This window comes from Pleurodeles waltl, chromosome 8, assembly GCF_031143425.1.
Source record: "Pleurodeles waltl isolate 20211129_DDA chromosome 8, aPleWal1.hap1.20221129, whole genome shotgun sequence".
Taxonomy (NCBI): domain Eukaryota; kingdom Metazoa; phylum Chordata; class Amphibia; order Caudata; family Salamandridae; genus Pleurodeles; species Pleurodeles waltl.
In genome coordinates, this window is record NC_090447.1 from 883,928,864 (window position 1) to 883,950,928 (window position 22,065).

A 22,065-nucleotide genomic window follows, 5' to 3' on the forward strand; every position below is an offset into this window, starting at 1 on the left:
CATGAGTCCTGACAAATGGTAGCCATTTTCCTGAATAGTAAATAAACTAAAAGGAAAATAAGTAAAGAACATGTGTACTAATGCTATCAAGGGAGCAAGCGGCCCACCAGCACTATGCAGCTGCTTTGAGTGGGATGAGAAAGGGAGAGAAGTGAGTAAGAAACAAATGTGCAAGATCTAGTAGCACTTTTCAGCGCTGGTCTAGTGTAAAAATAAATACATTAATTTAACCCCTCGGGTGCCTGGGACAAGCTGGCCTTACCCTCGGCCATGGTTGGGCCCACAAGAGTAGCGCTAGCAGCCCCACCACCCCAGGGACCTCCCACCCCCCTCCCATTGGCAGGGATGAGGGGGAAATTGCTTCCCTTCCACCCCTGAATCCCCCGCACCCCAAAGTGACGTCTGATGAAGTCAGTGTACAATTTTGTGCTGATCTCATCAGAGGCCATCCCCATCACACTGGAAGCTGAACTTCCAGGGCAGATCGGAAAAGAAAAGAAAAGCTTCCTATCGGGGTGGGGTAGGCAGAGGCATGAAAGGAAAGGAAATGCCTTTCCATTCACATCTCTGAGCATTTCTACAGCCAGATCGCTTCACGCTTGGGCTGCAGAAATGCCCACTAGACACCAAGGATTTGTGTTTTTATTTATGTATAAAGGGGAGCAGCCCCTCTGGCAAGGGCAATGGGGGCAGAAACCATAAGACACCAGGAATTACCCCTCGGAGGGAGGGGCAAGAATGCCTACTAGATGCCAGGGAATTAAAAACACACACACACACACCATAGTGGGGTGGTGGTTACCAACCAGTATGGGCATGGTTATGCTCCCACCCCAACTGAAGGGGGTAACAGTCTTTCAGCTCTCTCCCTGCACACTAAAACATCTTATCCCACAGCAAGCAAGGGGACATTTGATTATTTTGGGTTCTGGTTTAACATTTGGGCTAGGAGAGCTTGTTTACCTCTCAAAATCGTACCACTTGGGATGTTGAGGGCTGCACTTTTTGGACTTTGAGACGCTGCCATGTAGAAAAATCTATGAGACCTAGACACATAAGAAAACTAAACATCTGGGAGAGTCCAGAGTGGTGTGCTTCACATGCAACCAGCTTCATTTTCCTACCCACAATGCCCTGCACACCTCCAACTTTGCTTGAAATCACACATTATCCCCCCATTTTTGTGATGGAACCTTTTGGAATCTGCAGGAATCCACAAAATTCCTACCACTCAGCATTGTCGCATCCATACCAATAAAAATTCTGCCCCACTTGTCAGCCTATAAACATTTTTGTTTTCCAAAACTGACCTTTTGGACCCGCTTTGGTTCCCCCTCAATTGACATGATTTTGGCTCTTCCCTGTCAAAGGCACTTGGCCCACCTACACAAGTGAGTAATCATTTTTATCAGGAGCTTTGGGTGGTAGGAAATTTGTGCCGGTGCTGTGATCCCACACAGAAATGTGGGAAAATATATATTATTTTTTTTAGCTAAATTTGAGGTTTGCTGAGGATTATGGGTAAGAATACACTGGGGTATCCACACAAGTCACACCTCCCTGGACTTCCTCAGGTGTCTAGTTTTAAGAAATGTCTGGGTTTGGTAGGTTACCCCCAGATGGCTGCTGAACCCAGGACCAAAACACAGGTGACCCTCCCCCACCCCCTAACCTCCCCACCTCCTGCAAAAACAGGTTGTTTTGCATCTGATCATTTTGACGTGCCCACGTCGTGTTTTGGGTCATTTCCTGTTGTGGGCACTAGGCCACAAGCGAGGTACCATTTTTATCAGGAGACTTGGGTGAAGTGGTGGGTGGAAGGAAATTTGTGGCTCCTCTCAGATTCCAGAACTTTCTATCACCGAAATGTGAGGAAAAGGTGTTTTTTTGTCACATTTTGGGGTTTACAAAGGATTCTGGGTAACAGAACCTGGTGAGAGCCCCACAAGTCACCCCATTCTGAATCCCCCTAGGTGTCTAGTTTTTTTCAAAAAAATGCACAGGTTTGGTAGGTTTCCCTAGGTGTCGCCTGAGCTAGAGGCCAAAATCCACAGCTAGGCACTTTCCAAAAAACACATAAGAAGTCAATGTAAAAATGTGAAGTGTCCATGTTGCGTTTTCTGACGCAGGCATTAGGCCTACCCACACAAGTGAGGTACCATTTTTATCGGAAGACTTGGGGAAACACAGAATAGCAGAAAAAATGTTATTGCCCCTGGTCTTTCTCTACATTTTGTCCTTCCAAATGTAAGACAGTGTGTAAAAATGGCATTTATTTGAGAAATGCCCTTAAGTCAGAGAATTCAGAGATGTGCAAATAATCACTGCTTCTCAACACCTTTTCTTGTGCCCATTTTGGAAATGCAAAGGTTTTCTTGATACCTAGTTTTCACTCTTTACATTTCACCAAATGAATTGCTGTATACCCGGTATACATGAAAATCCATTGCAAGGTGCAGCTCATTTACTGGCTCTGGGTACCTAGGGTTCTTGATGAACTACAAGCCCTATTTATCCCCGCAATCAGAAGAGTCTAGCAGATGTAACGGGATATTGTTTTAAATCCTCCATAGCTGGAAAAGGTTGCAGAAGAAAATGTAGACAGAAATGGCTCTTTTTTCACCTCAATTTCAATATTTTTTATGTAGCTGTTACCTTCTGTTGGAAGACCTTAAATGATCTACACAAATGGCTCCTTGCTGAATTCAGAATGGTGTATACTTTTCAGAAATGTTTAGCTGTCTGGGGTCCAGCATTGGTTTTACATCCATTTCTGTCACTAACTGGAAGGAGGCTGAAAGCACAAAAAAAATAAACAAAATAAAAAATAAAAATAAAAATGAGGTATGCCCCAGTAAAATGCCAAAATTGTGGTTTCCGATTCAAGTCTGCCTGTTCCTGAAAACTGGTAAAATTGTGATTTTAGCACTACAAACCCTTTGTGGATGCCATTTTCAGGGGGAAACCAAAAGCTTTGTTCTGCAGCCCTTTTTTCTCCATTTTTTTTTTTTAAACTAAATTTTTGCTGTATTTTGGCTAATTTCTTGGTCTCCTCCGGGGGAACCAACAAACTTTGGGTACCTTTACAAACCCTAGGAAGTTGTGGGGAAAAGGACGCAAATTTGGCGTGGGTAGCTTATGTGGAAAAAAGGTTATGAGGGCCTAAGCGTGAACTGCCCCAATTAGCCAAAAATAAAGGCCTGGTCCCTGAGGGGGGAAAAGGCCTGGCAACGAAGGGGTTAGAAGTGTAGGACAACCAGGAAACATGTGCTCCCATGGAATGTTGATATAAAAGGGACTGGTCCCTCAAGAAGGCAGTAGAATACCACCTATCTAATCAATACATTACATGACTGAAATACTCCTGGATGAGACAAACATATAAGCCTTCAAATCAAGATAAGACAACAGAGATGGACAAAAAAAATCATCCAATCATCAGCAAGGGGCCAACCCAAACCTCTCTCTAATGTATGTGATATGCATTGGAAACAATTCTTCAGCATAGAGACAGTAAATCTGTCAGACCCATAGACATAAAATGCGTTATTAACCCACCCTCAGCTTAACTGCAACACATGCAATACTCTATGAAGACTTTTTTTTTTTACATTGCCAGAATATGTATAGAAACTGATATTCGGCAACCAAAGGCGACATAAAACTGAACAAAGGAATACTGCAAGAAAAACAAGCACTGGCAAAGCCAATAGGGTTAGCCTATATTTTTCTTTCTATCTAACTGGATTCTAAAATATCAGAAAAATGTTATAATGTGTGTTTTAAATTTGATAAACTGTTAATAGCTGTTCATGTTGTGATACAAACATTATTATAACATGTTTCTACTATTTGTAATCCAGTTATATAGAAAGGAAAAACAAAGGTGAAACCTATTGGCACGGCGGCAAAGAAAAAAAAGACTACAGCAGTTGAGAAAGAAGACATGAATAAAAAAAAGAGACAGCATTGAAGAAAGAAGACAGAAGATGGCTTGCAGTAAAGAAAAAAAAAAAAAAAGATGGCAGTGAAAAAAGAAGAAGACTGCATGCAGTAAAGAAGACGCCATTGAAGGAAAACAAATGGCATGCGGTAAAGAAGACAGGAGCGAAGAAAGAAGACAGAAGGTGACAGCCAAGAAAAAGGACAGAGAAGGCGGCATGCGGTAAAGAAGAAAGAAGAAAGAAGGCAGCATGCGGTAAAGAAGACGACAGTGAAGAAAGAAAACAACATGAAGTAAAGAAAGAAGAGAGCAGTGAAGAAAGGAAGACAGAAGACGGCATGCGGTATACAGGGAGTGCAGAATTATTAGGCAAATGAGTATTTTGACCACATCATCCTCTTTATGCATGTTGTCTTACTCCAAGCTGTATAGGCTCGAAAGCCTACTACCAATTAAGCATATTAGGTGATGTGCATCTCTGTAATGAGAAGGGGTGTGGTCTAATGACATCAACACCCTATATCAGGTGTGCATAATTATTAGGCAACTTCCTTTCCTTTGGCAAAATGGGTCAAAAGAAGGACTTGACAGGCTCCGAAAAGTCAAAAATAGTGAGATATCTTGCAGAGGGATGCAGCACTCTTAAAATTGCAAAGCTTCTGAAGCGTGATCATCGAACAATCAAGCGTTTCATTCAAAATAGTCAACAGGGTCGCAAGAAGCGTGTGGAAAAACCAAGGCGCAAAATAACTGCCCATGAACTGAGAAAAGTCAAGCGTGCAGCTGCCACGATGCCACTTGCCACCAGTTTGGCCATATTTCAGAGCTGCAACATCACTGGAGAGCCCAAAAGCACAAGGTGTGCAATACTCAGAGACATGGCCAAGGTAAGAAAGGCTGAAAGACGACCACCACTGAACAAGACACACAAGCTGAAACGTCAAGACTGGGCCAAGAAATATCTCAAGACTGATTTTTCTAAGGTTTTATGGACTGATGAAATGAGAGTGAGTCTTGATGGGCCAGATGGATGGGCCCGTGGCTGGATTGGTAAAGGGCAGAGAGCTCAGGTCCGACTCAGACGCCAGCAAGGTGGAGGTGGAGTACTGGTATCATCAAAGATGAGCTTGTGGGGCCTTTTCGGGTTGAGGATGGAGTCAAGCTCAACTCCCAGTCCTACTGCCAGTTCCTGGAAGACACCTTCTTCAAGCAGTGGTACAGGAAGAAGTCTGCATCCTTCAAGAAAAACATGATTTTCATGCAGGACAATGCTCCATCACACGCGTCCAAGTACTCCACAGCGTGGCTGGCAAGAAAGGGTATAAAAGAAGGAGATCTAATGACATGGCCTCCTTGTTCACCTGATCTGAACCCCATTGAGAACCTGTGGTCCATCATCAAATGTGAGATTTACAAGGAGGGAAAACAGTACACCTCTCTGAACAGTGTCTGGGAGGCTGTGGTTGCTGCTGCACGCAATGTTGATGGTGAACAGATCAAAACACTGACAGAATCCATGGATGGCAGGCTTTTGAGTGTCCTTGCAAAGAAAGGTGGCTATATTGGTCACTGATTTGTTTTTGTTTTTGAATGTCAGAAATGTATATTTGTGAATGTTGAGATGTTATATTGGTTTCACTGGTAATAATAAATAATTGAAATGGGTATATATTTTTTTTTTGTTAAGTTGCCTAATAATTATGCACAGTAATAGTCACCTGCACACACAGATATCCCCCTAACATAGCTAAAACTAAAAACAAACTAAAAACTACTTCCAAAAATATTCAGCTTTGATATTAATTAGTTTTTTGGGTTCATTGAGAACATGGTTGTAGTTCAATAATAAAATTAATCCTCAAAAATACAACTTGCCTAATAATTCTGCACTCCCTGTAGAAGAAAGAAGAAGGCAGTGAAGACAGAAGACTGCATGCAGTAAAAAAGACAGCAGTGAAGAAAAAAAAAACGGCATGTGGTAAAGAAGACGGCAGTGACAGCCAAAAAAAGAAGACAGAAGGTGCATGGGGTGAGGAAGAAAGAAGACGGCAGCGAAAAAAGAAGACAGCAGTGAAGAAATAAGACAGCATGAGAGATGGTAAACAACAGTGAAAGAAAAAAACGGCATGTGGTAAAGAAGACAAAAGAGGGCAGTGAAAAAAGAAGACAAAGGAGGGCAGTGAAAAAAGCAGGCAGAAGAGGGGAGTAAAGAAGAAGGCAGTGAAGGAAGAAGGCAGAAGAGGACAGTGAAGAAAAGAAGAAAAAAACGGAAGATAGCATGCAGCTAAGAAGAAAGAAGACGGCATGCAGCTAAGAAGAAAGAAGACGGCATGCGGCATAGAAGAAAGAAGACAGCAGCGAAGAAAGAAGAAAAGATGTATACAGCAAAGAAGAAAGCAGACGTCAGCGAAGATACAAGACCGAGAACACTGCAGCAAAGAAAACAGACGTCAGCGAAGACGGCATGCAGAAAGAAAAAAAGAAGTACCTCCAGTTTTGTAGCCAAGGGAAGGACACTGGCCAATGTCCAACTGAAAGTGACCGGAAGGAGTACTTGGTCCAGAGGCAATACACTAGCAAGAATGGCCAAGAAGACAATAGCAAGTGAAGCAGGACAACGTGCGGGCCAATCAGAAGCACGTAAATCAGAGCAACGTTGGACCAAGCCAATAGAAAGTTCAGTGAAGTAAGGGGCAGATTCTAAACTCCTTTTAAGTTTTTTTCTTTAATTAACAATACATTTTGCAAACAGAACGCATGCAGGCGAAACCTAACAAGCAGCACGCAAGTGCGTGTGCAGGCGAAATCTAAAAAGAAATGAACCTGGAACATGTTCTTCGACTGTTAAACTGCACACACAGCTAAGACAATCGTACAAATGACAAATAAAATTACTCACGATTTTATAGACTGCTTACAAATTAACAAACATTAACCAACATTTAACAAGTGTGAACAATTCAGGCTTGATCACTCCCATAGCCACCGCGCCAACCTTTCCCGATCCGGACACTAATAGGCATTTATTTGCATTCCAGTACAGAGCCTGGCACAAACACCATGGTCTACATGATATATGTACTATATTATCCGAAGTTTTCCTCAAATGTTTCACACGAGATACAAAAGCAGGAAGCAAATGGTGTAAAACATCCGGCGCCCCGGTACCAAGTTTTGTACATGATATTTGCAATTAAAATCGGTGCAGTACTAATAAAACTTGGCAATGCCAAAAGGTCTAATCTTGGCAAATCGCTGTGATTTCTTTATTACAAGCATGTACCATAAATATTTAAAGAAAATCATGTCACCTCCTAAACACGGAAGCCTTATGTCTGCACTAGAAAAATGCATTTAATTGTAATTCGAGTTTGAGTGCCTCTAAAAAGACAACAGTACTTAGAACAAATATAAATCTTTTTTGGTTTTAATAGACATCACAGGAAAATGAAATTCATAATGACGCAAAGGAAATGAAAACAATCGTTTTGAATTATTGCAGCCTGAATACATAGTGTACGCACACAAAGTTGACTAACAAACAAAATAAGGACAAGGATGGAAAGAAAAATGCACTGGCATAGATAGCATTGATCCATTAGCCTTTGCACTGCAGTGCATTCTTTTTTAGGCAGATGTGTATCCGATTAATAAAAAACGCTGTCAATCACTAAGCAAGAAGCCAATGACTAAAGTGGGCTGTATGCTTTGGTGGACTGTGTGAAAATGCAAGAGACATCAGAACAGACCCAAGAGATGACACCAAGTCCCTCTATTGGCTTATTTTTTTATTAATATTTTTATTTAATTAAATGATGCTAACAAAACATATAAAAGGTCTTTAAGTCACTAGACAGTGACCATCCATGCGTACGTCAGTGTGGCCCCCACCACCATACTTATTAGCAGTTTGTATCTGGCTGACTCTTAGTTTTGGAGCCCAATCTCATTTACATAAGGCTAGTCGTTCTCTGAAGGGGCAAAGCCACCAAAAACAACAGACTCGAAAATGACTCCGATTGATTACCCGTGGCTAAGATTAATGTAAACATTGTATTAACTTCTTCTGTCTGAAAGCTTCAGCGATTGTCTAATGTCGCAGCCAATCAAATTCTGGCAGAGCCCTGAAGGGTGTTTTTTCGACCATTGGTTGGGGCGGAGGTGTTCTTCCAACTCCAATGTGATGCATGAGGGGTTATTTTACAGTAAGTGATCAGTCCAATAGCACGGTTGTGCAACTGGGGAGAAAATCCTATTTTGGTTCCTTGATAAGCCCATCTGATATGGATGAATGATTTTCAAAACTGGATGATCTTCTCATAAGCAACGTTAAAACCGTGACTTTAAACTTATCGGCGATGGGCTGTTCCCCACAATTATGTCTTTTATTACCAAACTGAAAATGTAGGTTAATCATGGTATTAACACAACTGCAAAAAAATGTAGACAATTAGATTAATTTCTCTAGCAGTGTAGACAGGACCCATGAATATAAAAATAAAACCGGTCCTAAAACCATGTTGAAAGGAGGTGTCACGTTAGATTCCAGCAGAATCATAGGAGATGTCACGTTAGATTCCAGCGGTATCATAACAGCCACCAAATATGCGGGGGGAAAGGCATTTTCACCCTTCCTCTAAAGAGGAATGAGCTAGGCATCTCTAGTGGGCTGAAAAGCACGGTGGGTGAGATTGTCTCACATTTATTTACATACGTTATCCTTGCCACGTTCATTGAACTGACCCGTCTCGGTAGAGCAGTTTTGTTTACTGAATAGATCTACATTCCTAATAGACATTTTACCTAATGTTCGGTAAAGGAGAAGCACAAAGCTAACGAAGAGATTTCAGTCATGTTAAAAGACCTAGCCTGCAGAGTTTTCTGGAACCTCCAGAAAATAACATGGGCATTTGGAAAGCACATGTTCATAGTGTGAGGCGCCTTGGTACAGAATAACTTATGTTTACTACTAATGAACTCTATGGTAATTGTGAAGTCTGTCCCTCCACTCTCCACCCGCAATAAGTCAAATAATAAGTCAAAAGAGACAAATGTGAAGCCCCAGAAATCTCCCCAAGCCAGAAAGTCCATTATATGAAAATAAATAAGATATGCAGGTTATAAGTGAAATGTAGTAACTGTACCTGGTTTACTCCGTGCATCAGGAATGCTGCTCTTGTTTAGCTGGATTAACATAGTATGGCCACAGCTGTACCACAAAAATCACTGCACGCTTAAGCAACCGACAAAGTAAATATATGTCACACTTAAATGGATTTACTATAGCCTAGAAACTGATGAACCAATCAGGCCTTAATCTAAGACAGTGTTTCACACAATTTCAATCGAATGAGAGTCCCCCCACTGTAAATATGTTAGAGGAGAAGCTGCATCCCTGGTGTGATGCTCTGCACCAGTTCACCATTCCACCATAGTCTTTTCCAAAGATGTTAGCTGGAGTGCTTCTGGAACTACAGTGAGCTCAGCCAAGGTTCTCACAAGTGGGATCTCCTTTACAACCATTTAGTGCTGGTATGTCAAGCCTAATTGAGAAATGTAATGCTCTACTCTGCCACACATGGGCTCATGAACAAGTTAAACGGATATGTACTGGGCGTCAACATGCACATCCTAACTATCATTATGGCACCTCAGCCCAGTGCCCAGAAGTTGGGCAAATAGTTGCAATGGACACTGCACAACTACTTTCGTAAGTTTTCTGTTCGCACAAGGATGATCTGTTGTGCTCTCTAGTGAGCCTCTAACAAAACTGTAAACATACTCTTCAAAAACAGGTGAAATTCTAACCATTCACAAAACACAGCATTCTGACCCAACAGACAGCGGACCACTCTACTCCTTAATGGGAAATCTCCATTCATTCTATGAATGTCAACCTCTGCAAGGACATTTCTCCTGATTTGGCTGTCACCATAAAACCTTACACTAGCCAAACTCTTCCTCAACTTCATTGTGGAGGTTTGGCTAAGGCCAGAGCCATGCACACTTTCAAACTTCAGTAAGTAGTTTGGAAAGACTGCCACGTCAATTAAAATGCCTTCTCACCAAGTTGCAATACATTACCTTTCTGCAACCATTCTCTGAGCCTGCTGATATAGCCGGGCATGCATATGAAGCAACATCTTCCTCCTGTAATAACTGGGTGACTGAAATTCATTCACTCACCTTGCCTGACCACCATGTGATCCAATCCAACCATTTCCTTTCATCGTCACAAAATGCTAAACTTGGGCGACCTGTTGAGTTTAATCTCAAATAAGGTAGTAAATTATGTATTATCTTGGAAGTTAAAATGTGACTGGATCCAAATTAACCAAGTCAGATTATATAAGAATTTGGAAAAATTAAATACAGTAATCTTAGCAAATGTCTATGCCATAAAAATGGATAAAGTACACAATGGATTAAGTTAGAATAATTTGGCAGAAAACTTGAGGAATCTATATGTCACTCAGCTAACGGTTTGGTTGTTTTAAGGGGGGTTAGATGTTAAAACAAGATTACATTCTGCAAAAGAAGATAGTTGTCAGGGGGAAGTAATGCCTATGTATAATATTCCTCATGTCAACTTTCTTGCTTGCACTTTCACGAAATTTGATAGGGATTTAGCTATGCTGTGGAAAAAATGTAGGCTTTGGATGTCTGAATGGCCGTTGTATGACTGATTTTTTTTGCTATTCTAACTTTTAAAAATGGAATGCAACAGTGTCCAAAAGGCTACATGTAACTTGCATTCTGGTACTTTCAATTAATAGAAGAGGTTAGTGTATTAATGGAGTGTGGCACTGACCACTTCCCAATGAGTGCTCAATTGAGACTGAATATGTTGAGTTGCAAAAAGACACCATTCCCATTACAGGTAGAATGTTGAAGATGAAAAGTCATTATTTTGGGCGAATTATAGATTAGCCATCTTGCTGAATTTCAAATAAAGATTGATTTTGAAAATATTAACAGATTTCAATACCTGGTATAGTAAAGTTGTATAAAATGTTGAGAACTGTTTGAACTGGGAACTTAACAGAACATGTACATTGCAAGTGAATTTGAAGGAAGAAACAGGACGGTTTGATCATCATTGTCAAGCTTTAAAAGGCAAACTGAGGAAACTGAAGAGGGATAAAAACATGGTTGGTAAACATATTAAAGAAAAACAAGAAATCGTGAAGGTGAACCTTGAATTTAGTTCCTGGAATTAGAGGGAAAAAAGAGGGTGGGGGTAAAAATAATTGGGAGACAATTTTGTCAGTAACCCAGTCAAAGGACTAAGACATTTTGGGGATAAGTTCAATTTGTAGCGGGAGATGAATCAGTTAAAGTAAATTGTATGGTCCCAGAAGATCGATGGGTAAATTACATGGAACAGCTAAGAGTATAGCGAAAACTCATCCATGAAATTTGAGTGTGATGAGGATGATTTTTTAGGTGTTTTGACTCAGAAAACAATTAAGTGGGTAATCATATCCTTGGGCTTATAAAGGCACCAGGTCCTGACAATCTCCCAGCAATAATGTCCAATTGCAATTGGTGGATAGATTTTTTTTTGCCCCAACTTTTAAATTAATCGCAGCTGTGGAAAATATCCTGGGAAGCTAAAAAGAGGCTGTGATAAAATCCAGCTTTTAGAAGGGTAATTCTTCACATCCCAAGAAATATAGGCTAATAAACCTAACAGATGTTGGTTCAAAAGTTGTGTTGAAGCTTTTATTCACTAACTTACATGATTGGACTGATATTGAAAACTGATTCCAGTGAAACAAAGACAGTTTAAAAGAGGTCGCTCAAAACTGGGACTATAGTTTTAGTCCATGGTAGACAGCTCAGAAATCAAAAAACAAAACGGGAAATTTATATAGCTGTTTTGTTGTCTCCTAGGTGGCGTCTGACTTGCCAAACTGACAAATACTCTAGGTATCCCTTAAAGAACTGAAAGTAGCAGGGGTATTAAGAAGACTCCTTGGATAAATACATAGAGCAAACTAGGCCAGAGTAGAAGTAACACAAGGTGACATGCGTTACCAAAAGAAAGAGGAAAGAAAAAAAAAAAAAAAAAAAAAAAAAAAGATATAAAGAATACGCCAAGGATATGTTATCGTGCCAACCTAATTTGCTAATCTAAGGGATTTACCTTCTTTATTATGGAGTACTTATGCATTCTCACCTAAGGTGGGATGAAGACAAGACCCTGCTTCTTATATGCCAGAGACCTGGTGATTATGTATGGAGGGAGATTGTGAGTTTGTAAAACGCAGCAAAACAATACTTTCTGGCCATAACGAGAAAAGGCCTCAATGGTTTCTGGAATGAAGCACAATAGAAGAATTCTCCTCTTACAGATATCTTGGAATAACTTTCACAACTCTAAACTGGAGGATGCATTTATAGTGAAAGTACGGGCACTGGCAACTAGAGCTGGGTTGAGGAAGTTTAGTAAAGATTATGGTGGCCCGTCCATTATACCTGTTTTAGATAAGTTTGAAGCATTGACGAAATAAGAATACCTATATAGTATTGAAATTTTATGTATGATTGGGTACCATAATTGAAACAGATTGGATAAAAATAGTTTAAGAACAATAAGAAAGGAAACAAGACTTGTGTCCAGGTACTTTCTATCAGTAAAGTTTTAACAGTTTGGAATAGATTATTAGCATCTGAAGACGAGAAATTGTCTTTATACTTTAAAAACAAACTTGTGATTAGTGAAGCGAGGTGGGCTGCAAGTCTAAGGAGACAGATAAAAGCAATAACTTATCTCTGCGCTCTCCCACTCGATGTGTCAGCAGAAAAAAACAAAATCCTACGATTAGAACTAAATATGAAAATTGCAATCATGCCAAGAGGAAATGATTTTGAATATTTGAACACAAAAAAGCTTGTTATTTCATTTGATGAGCTTTTGGATTATTGATGAAGTGCTACCAAATCAGGACAAGAGAGACAGGATCTAAAAATGTAGGATTTGGGTCACTAATATATTTATCACCCAGTGCTGTCCAATTCAATATGGAAAACAGGGGGAGGGTTTGTAAGTGTGGTGCGATTGTAAAATAATCAAGGTAACATAATTTATGGCACATAATTTCTAAAGTAGAAAGGCTAGAAATATGTAAGACCAATTTTGAATTAAAAAAAAAGGTATAACGTATACTAATGTCAGGTAGCCTTGTGTTTTTTTTATGCAAAAACTTCCCAATAGAAAATACTATAGAAGATAAGGAAAGAAATGTAGGTAGATTTTATGGGATTTCAAGATATATAAATATCTGGCTATTAAAGATAAGTTAAAAAAAACTTTAGAACAATTATATATATATATATATATATATAGATAGATGGTTTGTGATGAGTCTTAAAAAGCATAGCGTTGTTTTTAGTAACTGTGTGTATGTGGTTTTGTTTTTAATATTGTGCTGTGATAATTCAATGGACTATGGTCACAATAAACTGAATTTTGTGACTGTCTGATTAAGTCCCACAAAGATTGTAATAGTTTTCAGACCCTCTTTTTAATCACAGCAATCAACTTCCTTAGTGATCAGATAAATAACAGCCACAGATGTTTATCTCGCTCTGACGTGTCCTTGACAAAAATGTGCCAGGTAAATCTATCAGAGCCACTAAGAAATCCAGATGCCTGACCATTGAAGGAAAAGTAAGCCAAATAAAAGAATTCTAGAAATAACTTTTACAGCAATAAAATTACAAACGACCAGAGCAATCAAGAAAATTGTACTACCCACGCAGAATCTTAAAAGCCATTTACCAGTCAAGAACTACATGAAATTATTGGTTAATTCCACAACCTTTAATGCAGATTCAAACATAACTGATTTCCAGCAACTATGAGCTGATCACTTCATTAAATAAGCAGCAGACCAGAAAAAAATGTGGGAAAAAAAAAAAAAAAATAGGATAAGCAAACTCCCACAATCAGACCTTTGACGCAAGTCAAGCTCCATAGCTTTTCGTTTTCAACCTATAATCCCTGACAAATTCCACACCACAAAGGATTGTGGCTCAGGTGCAAACCATCCGATTAGCATCAGGTTCTTTTTTAAATGCCTTCTCCTTAAAAGCTCTACTGCAATCATGAATCTGTCACCGACAGCTGGAGTCTTCCTAGGTGAATAAGTGACTTGCACAAAAAGATATTCTTTAAAACAAATAAATGGTGTTGATTCTACCCTAACCCTGCTAACTACTGACACATCTAAAGGCCCATTCCTAGACAAACTCACCAACTGATTTCAATCGAGTACCTGTCTTCATAGAAGAAAACAACCCTCACTTGGGCTATCAAAAAAATAATCTGCCCTGGCTTTTTCTAATGAAACAACATCAATAGCCACAACAGAATTTAACAAATATATCAAGACTCAAACAGAGCAGCGTTTTTTTTCCTACTCACCCTTTCAAAATTCTAGCAGGTGATCATCCCACCCCTCCAAAGGGGGTCTTAACAGATGAATCAAATTAACTGTCCTAAAACAAATTGCCTCCTACTGCACTTATATTAATTCATCCCTTCTCATCAGCACCATTTATACCAACAGCTAACATACCCAAGGACAACTTGTTTTCCTCTTTTATTCGATGTTTCAATGCGCCCTCTACTTAAGCTTCACCAATTAAGTAATCTTAACTGCTACATCTGTACCAATGGCATGCAAGTCCTACTAAGGATGGAAAACTAATCGGCTCTGGCTCAAGTGCCATCAAACAATGGTCTCTTGGCTGAAGTACCATCAAACAAAGCATACAGGTAATTGCGCCCAGCAGATCAGTTTATTACCTCATGCTAAAAATCAAGATACCACAATGCTGGAAATGGATTAAACATCACCATTAAAAGGCCTGGGCACAAGAACTAGGACCACTGCCGTCCCAAACGAGCAACTAGCTCGCGATTAGGAACACCAATCTCCTGATGATACCTCACTTAAATCAAGCTTTCAAACGAAACATAGTCACAATTAGATGCCTTCAGCGAACATTTCCATAATTTGGTTTTCCTCAAAACAAAAATGTTCAGGCTCCTACTGCCTTTATATTTTTCTACGCCATGAAACTATATCCGATTGTAGGTATGATAATACTTATGTAGAATTCAGAATACAGCTACCACAGCTTCACAAACAATAGATCTGGATTTGCATCACATCAGGCACCACATCACTGATTGGCTGTAAATATCTAAATGCATCACCTTTAAAGTGCTGCTCACCAAACAGTCCAATGGAGTGTACCCTATTTCCTTTAACAGAAAAGCTATTGTCAAATAGGACCATTATGTTACAGGCTCGCGCCACTTGAAGGACCAACTTGAAAAAAAAAAAAACACAGAAAAGCTCTGGAAATTGATCCCTGCACAAATAAAATAACTGGACAATCACTTTGAAATCTCCATAGTACTAAAAACAGTTTGATAAAACAACTGTAAGTTGGAAAGCAAACATGCATAAATTATGTGTATGGGTGCACAGTGCACCACATTTGAAGCAGATCTTTGAACCGGATATCCTTCCCCCAACACTCCCATATAGGGCATACTAAATACTTCCAATCATACACTACAAAAGGGCGCCCCCCTACAAAAAATGTGTTTGTGGCTTCATCAAGGGTATAAAGTGCTGTACAAATTCCACAATACGATAAGCGATAGAACTGTTTAATGAGAGAAACTGCACTGTTCCCTTGCTGCTTTCTTCTGCACTGAGGTTGTTACAAGAAGGGGCAATGTGCCATTTACTGTATCAGTGACTGTGCTGCACTGTCAATCTTACTGTACCAAGACCGAGACTATTACTACCATAAACGGACCAATAACCAGACAACAGCACACCAGGAGCACCAACACTTAAAAGGTCCTTGAGTGGACAGAGGAGCGCACACATGCTATAATTTATTTATCCTAAAAAGTTGTCACGCATCAACTCAGGGTGGAGTTAAATTGCTGTTCACACATGTACCATGAACATCTCTTGCTTCTACCCATATTAAGTTCTATTCATACATGTGCTGCATCACATCCATTTACACATTACATTGTATGCTTGAACTTTTACATGTTTTCTCTACAATTCAAGTGCTGAGCTAAATAAGTCATGGCTGAAGGTACTGCTCATCTACATACTCTTTTAACAGCTTTTCATCCACCCAAACCTGCCTCTTGTGAGGAACACTATATAGTTTTGCTTTATCAGGATATCCAAGGGATGGTGCCCATCTCTGCTACTGTCTCTCTTTAGATAGCTCGAGCTCACGCATCTCACGTCCTGTACCACTTGTTGGCTCTGTAAATCTGTCTCGAATTCCAGCATCATCTGCATGCCAAACTCACCAGTTGACAATTTCCATTAGTAGGTGGCAACGTTAAGTTTTCCCCCTGCGAAGACTGTGGAGGTCTGCTCACCACCCACAACATGAGTGGCTTGGTCTCAACTTTTCCACATCCACTGCCTCAGATGTATTCAGTATGAGCAAGCTCTCAACCTCTCTGTAAACTGTTGAACAGGGCCTCCACTTAAAAAAAACTGGTCTGGCCAATCGCCTCTACAGACCACGGACTTAGCCTCCCTACATCTGGGTTGTTTCCACAATAAAATGGATCTGATGGCACTTCAATAATAAGTTGTTGACCAAAAACCTTCTCTCTTCTACACCATAACCTGCAATGGATGCCCCACTCCGCCCAGAAGGTAGTTGGTATTGCCTTCCCCATTTATGTACTTGGTTAGTGCCCCCTCCTTTCTCCCAATGGTCGATCTGGGATCTCTAGTCGGTCTCCTTACCGCTTGACACGGATGATCTGGTCTCGCATGGGTTTGATGTCCTGGAAGCTTTGCTGGTTCACCATGCTGTAGACTAGGATGAAGCCCTGGCCGTTTTTTATGTACAGGTCCCGCATGGAAGCGAACTGCTCGGTACCGGCAGTGTCCAGGATCTCCAGCACCGAGGGCGACGAGTCCACCTCGATCTCCTTGCGGTAGAAGTCCTCGATGGTTGGGTCGTACTTCTCGATGAAGGTGCCCGTCACGAACTGCACGGTCAGGGCGGACTTGCCCACACCGCCGCTGCCCAGCACCACCACCTTGTACTCGCGCATGGTCCCCCCGCCGCCGCCACCACCGCCGGCCCCAGCCCCGCGCCCCCTCCCTCTCCTCCCGCGGCATGCACTCACGCCTTCCCCGCCCCCCGCCACCGCGGAGCAGCAGCGGCGCCCCCAGGCGGCATGGGCGGGCCCTACGGACCCCCCCGCGGCTGCGGCTACTGCTGCACACAGCGGATGGTGGATCGCGCGCCCCCTGCCTGCCCGCGCGCCGGACCGGTGCCGATGGCGTGCGCGTGCGCTGTCGGTCCTTCCCCTGACGAGCTGCTCGCTCCAAGCGCGCGCGAACGCGCATGCAGAAGAGAGCAGGGAATCGATCGTTAAAGTACCCCCGACGAATGTGCATCACAACTGCGCATGCGCTTAATGTCCACCGAGCGACGCCATACTGTGGTCATACAAAAGCGATATGTGTACTGGTGCCCCGGTTTTTCACACAGTCCTTGATGACATTTGCCTGACAAGAGGATGGCCAACGCTGTGACATTTCCCCCTCCCGCCTCTCCATAAAGATCAAGTTTTGAAGTTGTTAGGCTTCTTTCACTGTGATCCTAACGCTCCGCCTTTTTAGGCTGTAGCCTTAGCAACAATGTGTTCGTCACCTCTACCCTTACACTCCTGTATGTTTTGAAGCTTGACAGGGTGCCAGTAACAGCTTTCATTGCTGGACTGAAGCCTCAGTACCAGCCCGTTTGGACCGCACAAGCTGTTTAATTATATGCCTATGCCACCACCAGATGATTTCAGTATTTGGAATTCCTGTAAAATAACACTGTTATGCCACCCTCTGCTTCCCGATTCTCCTGGTACCGAATCTGCCTAGCAATTGTCCAAAAAAACCACCACATATTTGTAATTCTGTGTCTGGACCGGAGGCTTCTGATTATGCTTTCTCTTTTTTTTTACTGAAAGAACACAGCAGCCATTGAACGTGTAGTTAAATATAACATTTTCTAGCTATCGCTTCAAGAATTTTCAATTCTATTAAGACACAGAGGCGAGGATTATGCTTCTCTTTCTTTACTGTCTATGAACAGCAGCCAATAAACTTACAGGAAAAAACAAACTACATTTCCCAAAACATCAGTAGTCCAGCCTGACCAATCCCAGCTTGCTCCCCCTATAAGAGTCACTATTGATAACGCGTCCCGACCTAGCTACTTTTGCTTATACGGGGACTCGTTTTAGGCCAATGAACCTTTTGACCCTGATTGGGGACTCCTTAGGACGAGATAGCTAATTGGCATTTCAGTGTAGGGAAGTACCATCTTGCCTGGCATGTTACCCCCATTTTCACTGTATGTATGTTTGTTTTTGCCCATGTGTCACTGGGATCCTGCCAGGCAGGACCCCAGTGCTCATAATGTATGCCCTGTATGTGTTCCCTGTGTGGGGCCTAACTGATTCACTGAGGCTCTGCTAACCAGAACCTCAGTGTTTATGCTCTCTCTGCTTTTCACAATTGTCACTGCAGGCTAGTGACTATCTTCACCAATTCTCATTGGCACACTGGAACAACCTTATAATTCCCTAGGTACCCAGGGTATTGGGGTTCCAGGGGATCCCTATGGGCTGCAGCATTTTTTTTGCCACCCATAGGGAGCTCAGACAATTCTTACACAGGACTGCCCCTGCAGCCTGAGTGAAATAATGTCCACGTTATTTCACAGCCATTTTCCACTGCACACAAGTAACTTATAAGTCACCTATATGTCTAACCCTCACTTGGTGAAGGTTAGGTGCCAAGTTACTTAGTGTGTGGGTACCCTGGCACTAGCCAAGGTGCCCCACATTGTTCAGGGCCAATTCCCCGGACCTTGTGAGTATGGGGACACCATTACACATGTGCACTACACATAGGTCACTATCTATGTGTAGAGTCACAATGGTAACTCCGAACATGGCCATGTAACATGTCTAGGATCATGGAATTTTCATCCCAATACCATTCTGGTATTGGGGGGACAATTCCATGCATCCCCGGGTCTCTAGCACAGAACCCGGGTACTGCCAAACTGCCGTTCCGGGGTCTCCACTGCAGTTGCTGCCAACCACTCAGACAGGTTTCTGCCCCCCTCGGGTCTGGGCAGCCCAGTCCCAGGAAGGCAGAACAAAGGATTTCCTCTGAGAGAGGGTGTTACACCCTCTCCCTTTGGAAATAGGTGTGAAGGGCTGGAGAGGAGTAGCCTCCCCCAGCCTCTGGAAATGCTTTGATGGGCACAGATGGTGCCCATCTCTGCATAAGCCAGTCTACACCGGTTCAGTGATCCCCCAGCCCTGCTCTGGCGCGAAACTGGACAAAGGAAAGGGGAGTGACCACTCCCCTGACCAGTACCTCCCAGAGGAGGTGCCCAGAGCTCCTCAAGTGTGTCCCAGACCTCTGCCATCTTGGATTCAGAGGTGTTGGGATACAATGGACTGCTCTGAGTGGCCAGTGCCAGCAGGTGACGTCAGAGACCCCACCTGATAGGTGCTTACCTCTTTCAGTAGTCAAGCCTCCTTTCTAGTAGCCAAACCTCCTTTTCTGGCTATTTAGGGTCTCTTCTTTGGCCTATTCCTTAGATAACGAATGCAAGAGCTCACCAGAGTTCCTCTGCACTTCCCTCTTCGACGTCTGCCAAGGATCGACCGCTGACTGCTCCAGGACACCTGCAAAACCGCAACAAAGTAGCAAGACAACTACCAGCAACATTGTAGCGCCTCATCCTGCCGGCTTTCTCAACTGTTTCCTGGTGGTGCATGCTCTGAGGGCTGTCTGCCTTCATCCTGCACTGGAAGCCAAGAAAAAGTCTCCCGTGGGTCGACAGAATCTTCCCCCTGCCAACGCAGGCACCAAATTTCTGCATCACCGGTCCTCTGGGTCCCCTCTCATCCTGACAAGCGTGGTCACTGGAACACAGGAGCTGGGTCCAAGTGTCTCCCACAGTCCAGTGGCCCTTCTGTCCAAATTTGGTGGAGGTAAGTCCTTGCCTCCCCACACCAGACAGCAAACCTGTGTACTGCGTGATTTGCAGCTGCTCCGGCTTCTGTGCACTTTTCCAGGACTTCCTTTGTGCACAGCCTAGCCTGGGTCCCCAGCACTCCGTCCTGCATTGCCTAACTCGCTGAGTTGAAATCCGACGTCGTGGGACCCTCCTTTGTGACTCTAAGTTGACTGCTTGCCTTAGATCTTCTAAGTGCCTGTTCTGCTACTTGTGCAGGTGCTGCCTGCTTCTGCAGGGGCTCTCTAAGTTGCTGAGTGCCCCTTCTGTCTCCTTCTCCAAAGGGCGACATTCTGGTTCTTCCTGGTCCCCAGCAGCACCCAAAATCCTCAACCTCAACTCTTGCAGCTAGCAAGGCTTTTTTGCAGTATTTCTGCGTGGAAACACTTCTGCAACCTTCAGCACACCATGGGACATCTTCCATCCAAAGGAGAAGTTCCTGGCCTCTTCTGTCATTGCAGAATCTTTGGCTTCTTCCACCTGGAGGCAGCCCTTTTGCACCTTCATCCGGGGTTTAGTGGGCTCCTGCCCCCCCTGGACACTTGCGTGACTCTTGGACTTGGTCCCCTTCCTTTACAGGTCCTCAGGTCCAGGAATCTGTCTTCAGTGTTTTGCTGGTGCTTGTGGTTATTGCAGAATCCCCTATCACGACTATTCTGTCTTTCTGGGGTAGTAGGGTAACTTTACTCCTACTTTTCAGGGTCTTGGGGTGGGGTATTTTGGACACCCTTACTGTTTTCTCACAGTCCCAGCGACCCTCTACAATCTCCCATAGGCCTGGGGTCCATTTGTGATTCGCATTCCACTTTTGGAGTATATGGTTTTTGTTGCCCCTAGGCCTGTGTCTACCTATTGCATCCTATTGTGATTCTACATTGTTTGCTCTACTTTTCTAACTGTTACTCACCTGTTTTGGGTTTGTGTACATATAATTTGTGTATATTACTTACCTCCTAGTGAGGGTATCCTCTGAGATACTTTTGGCATATTATCACTAAAATAAAGTACCTTTATTTTTAGTAACTCTGAGTATTGTGTTTTTTTATGATATTGTGCTATATGATACAGGTGGTATAGTAGGAGCTTTGCATGTCTCCTAGTTCTGCCTAAGCTGCTTTGCCATAGCTACCTCTAACAGCCTAAGTTGCTAGAAACACCTCTATTCTACTAATAAGGGATAACTGGACCTGGCATAAGGTGTAAGTACCACAAGGTACACACAATATACGCCAGGTCAGCCTCCTACAAATAGATCAATCACTTCATCAATTTTCACAGTAACTAATCAATTCTACTTATCAATACCCTCCAATAAGGATGAAACATCATGACCTTCCAACCAATAAATGATCACACAAATCTAGTAAAGGTTAAGATATTTATTCCCTATTAGTTACAATTCTAAGGTCATGTTTATTAGTCTCAATATCAATAAGCACATTAAAAGCATTATAATATGGCAACTTGAATAAGACTTTATCAAAGCAAAAATCAGGAACATCAGAACAAAGCACAACGTCAACATGAATCAACTTTAGCAGAGTATCATTAGTACAGTATTCAACAAAGCAAATATTCAGTCATTTGTCTATTTGCACCCGATTTAGTGAATTCCTTAACTAACCTCAAATTAGCATCAGCATGTTGGGCTTCATGCAAAATAATTTAGTAACATGAATTTAGAAAACATCTAACTATGGCCTCTGTCAAAAGAGCAGTTGGTACCTAGAAAGAAAAGGCAAACAGACAATTTCAATTCATCATCAGATAGTTACCCATACAGATGTGGCGGCATACAGTGACACTCTTCGTCCTCAGGACAGCAGTCGATTCCCCATCAGACAGGATAAGCAGGTAAGGTTCAGCAGGGCATAGCAAAAGGCTCTTCCCTCATAAGAAGGAGAAGTGCAAATCAGACAAGGGGTAAGGCGAGGATGGTTTAGGGCATCTAACAGCTAAAGACAAAGGCCCATATTTATACTTTTTTAGCGCCGCATTTGCGCCGCTTT

At 42.3% G+C, this 22,065-nt stretch overlaps 1 protein-coding gene across 1 annotated transcript in view; it reads right to left on the minus strand.

Annotated features, from left to right (window-relative positions):
- The window catches only part of RAP2A (RAP2A, member of RAS oncogene family), an 85,369-nt gene extending 67,986 nt beyond the window's left edge, over positions 1-17,383 (minus strand). Inside the window, exon 1 of the mRNA XM_069205187.1 lies at positions 16,759-17,383. Coding sequence (XP_069061288.1) covers positions 16,759-17,072 — 314 coding nt within the window. The 5' untranslated portion in view covers positions 17,073-17,383. The remainder of the gene's footprint in view (positions 1-16,758) is intronic.
- Between the last annotated feature and the right edge of the window lie 4,682 nt (positions 17,384-22,065).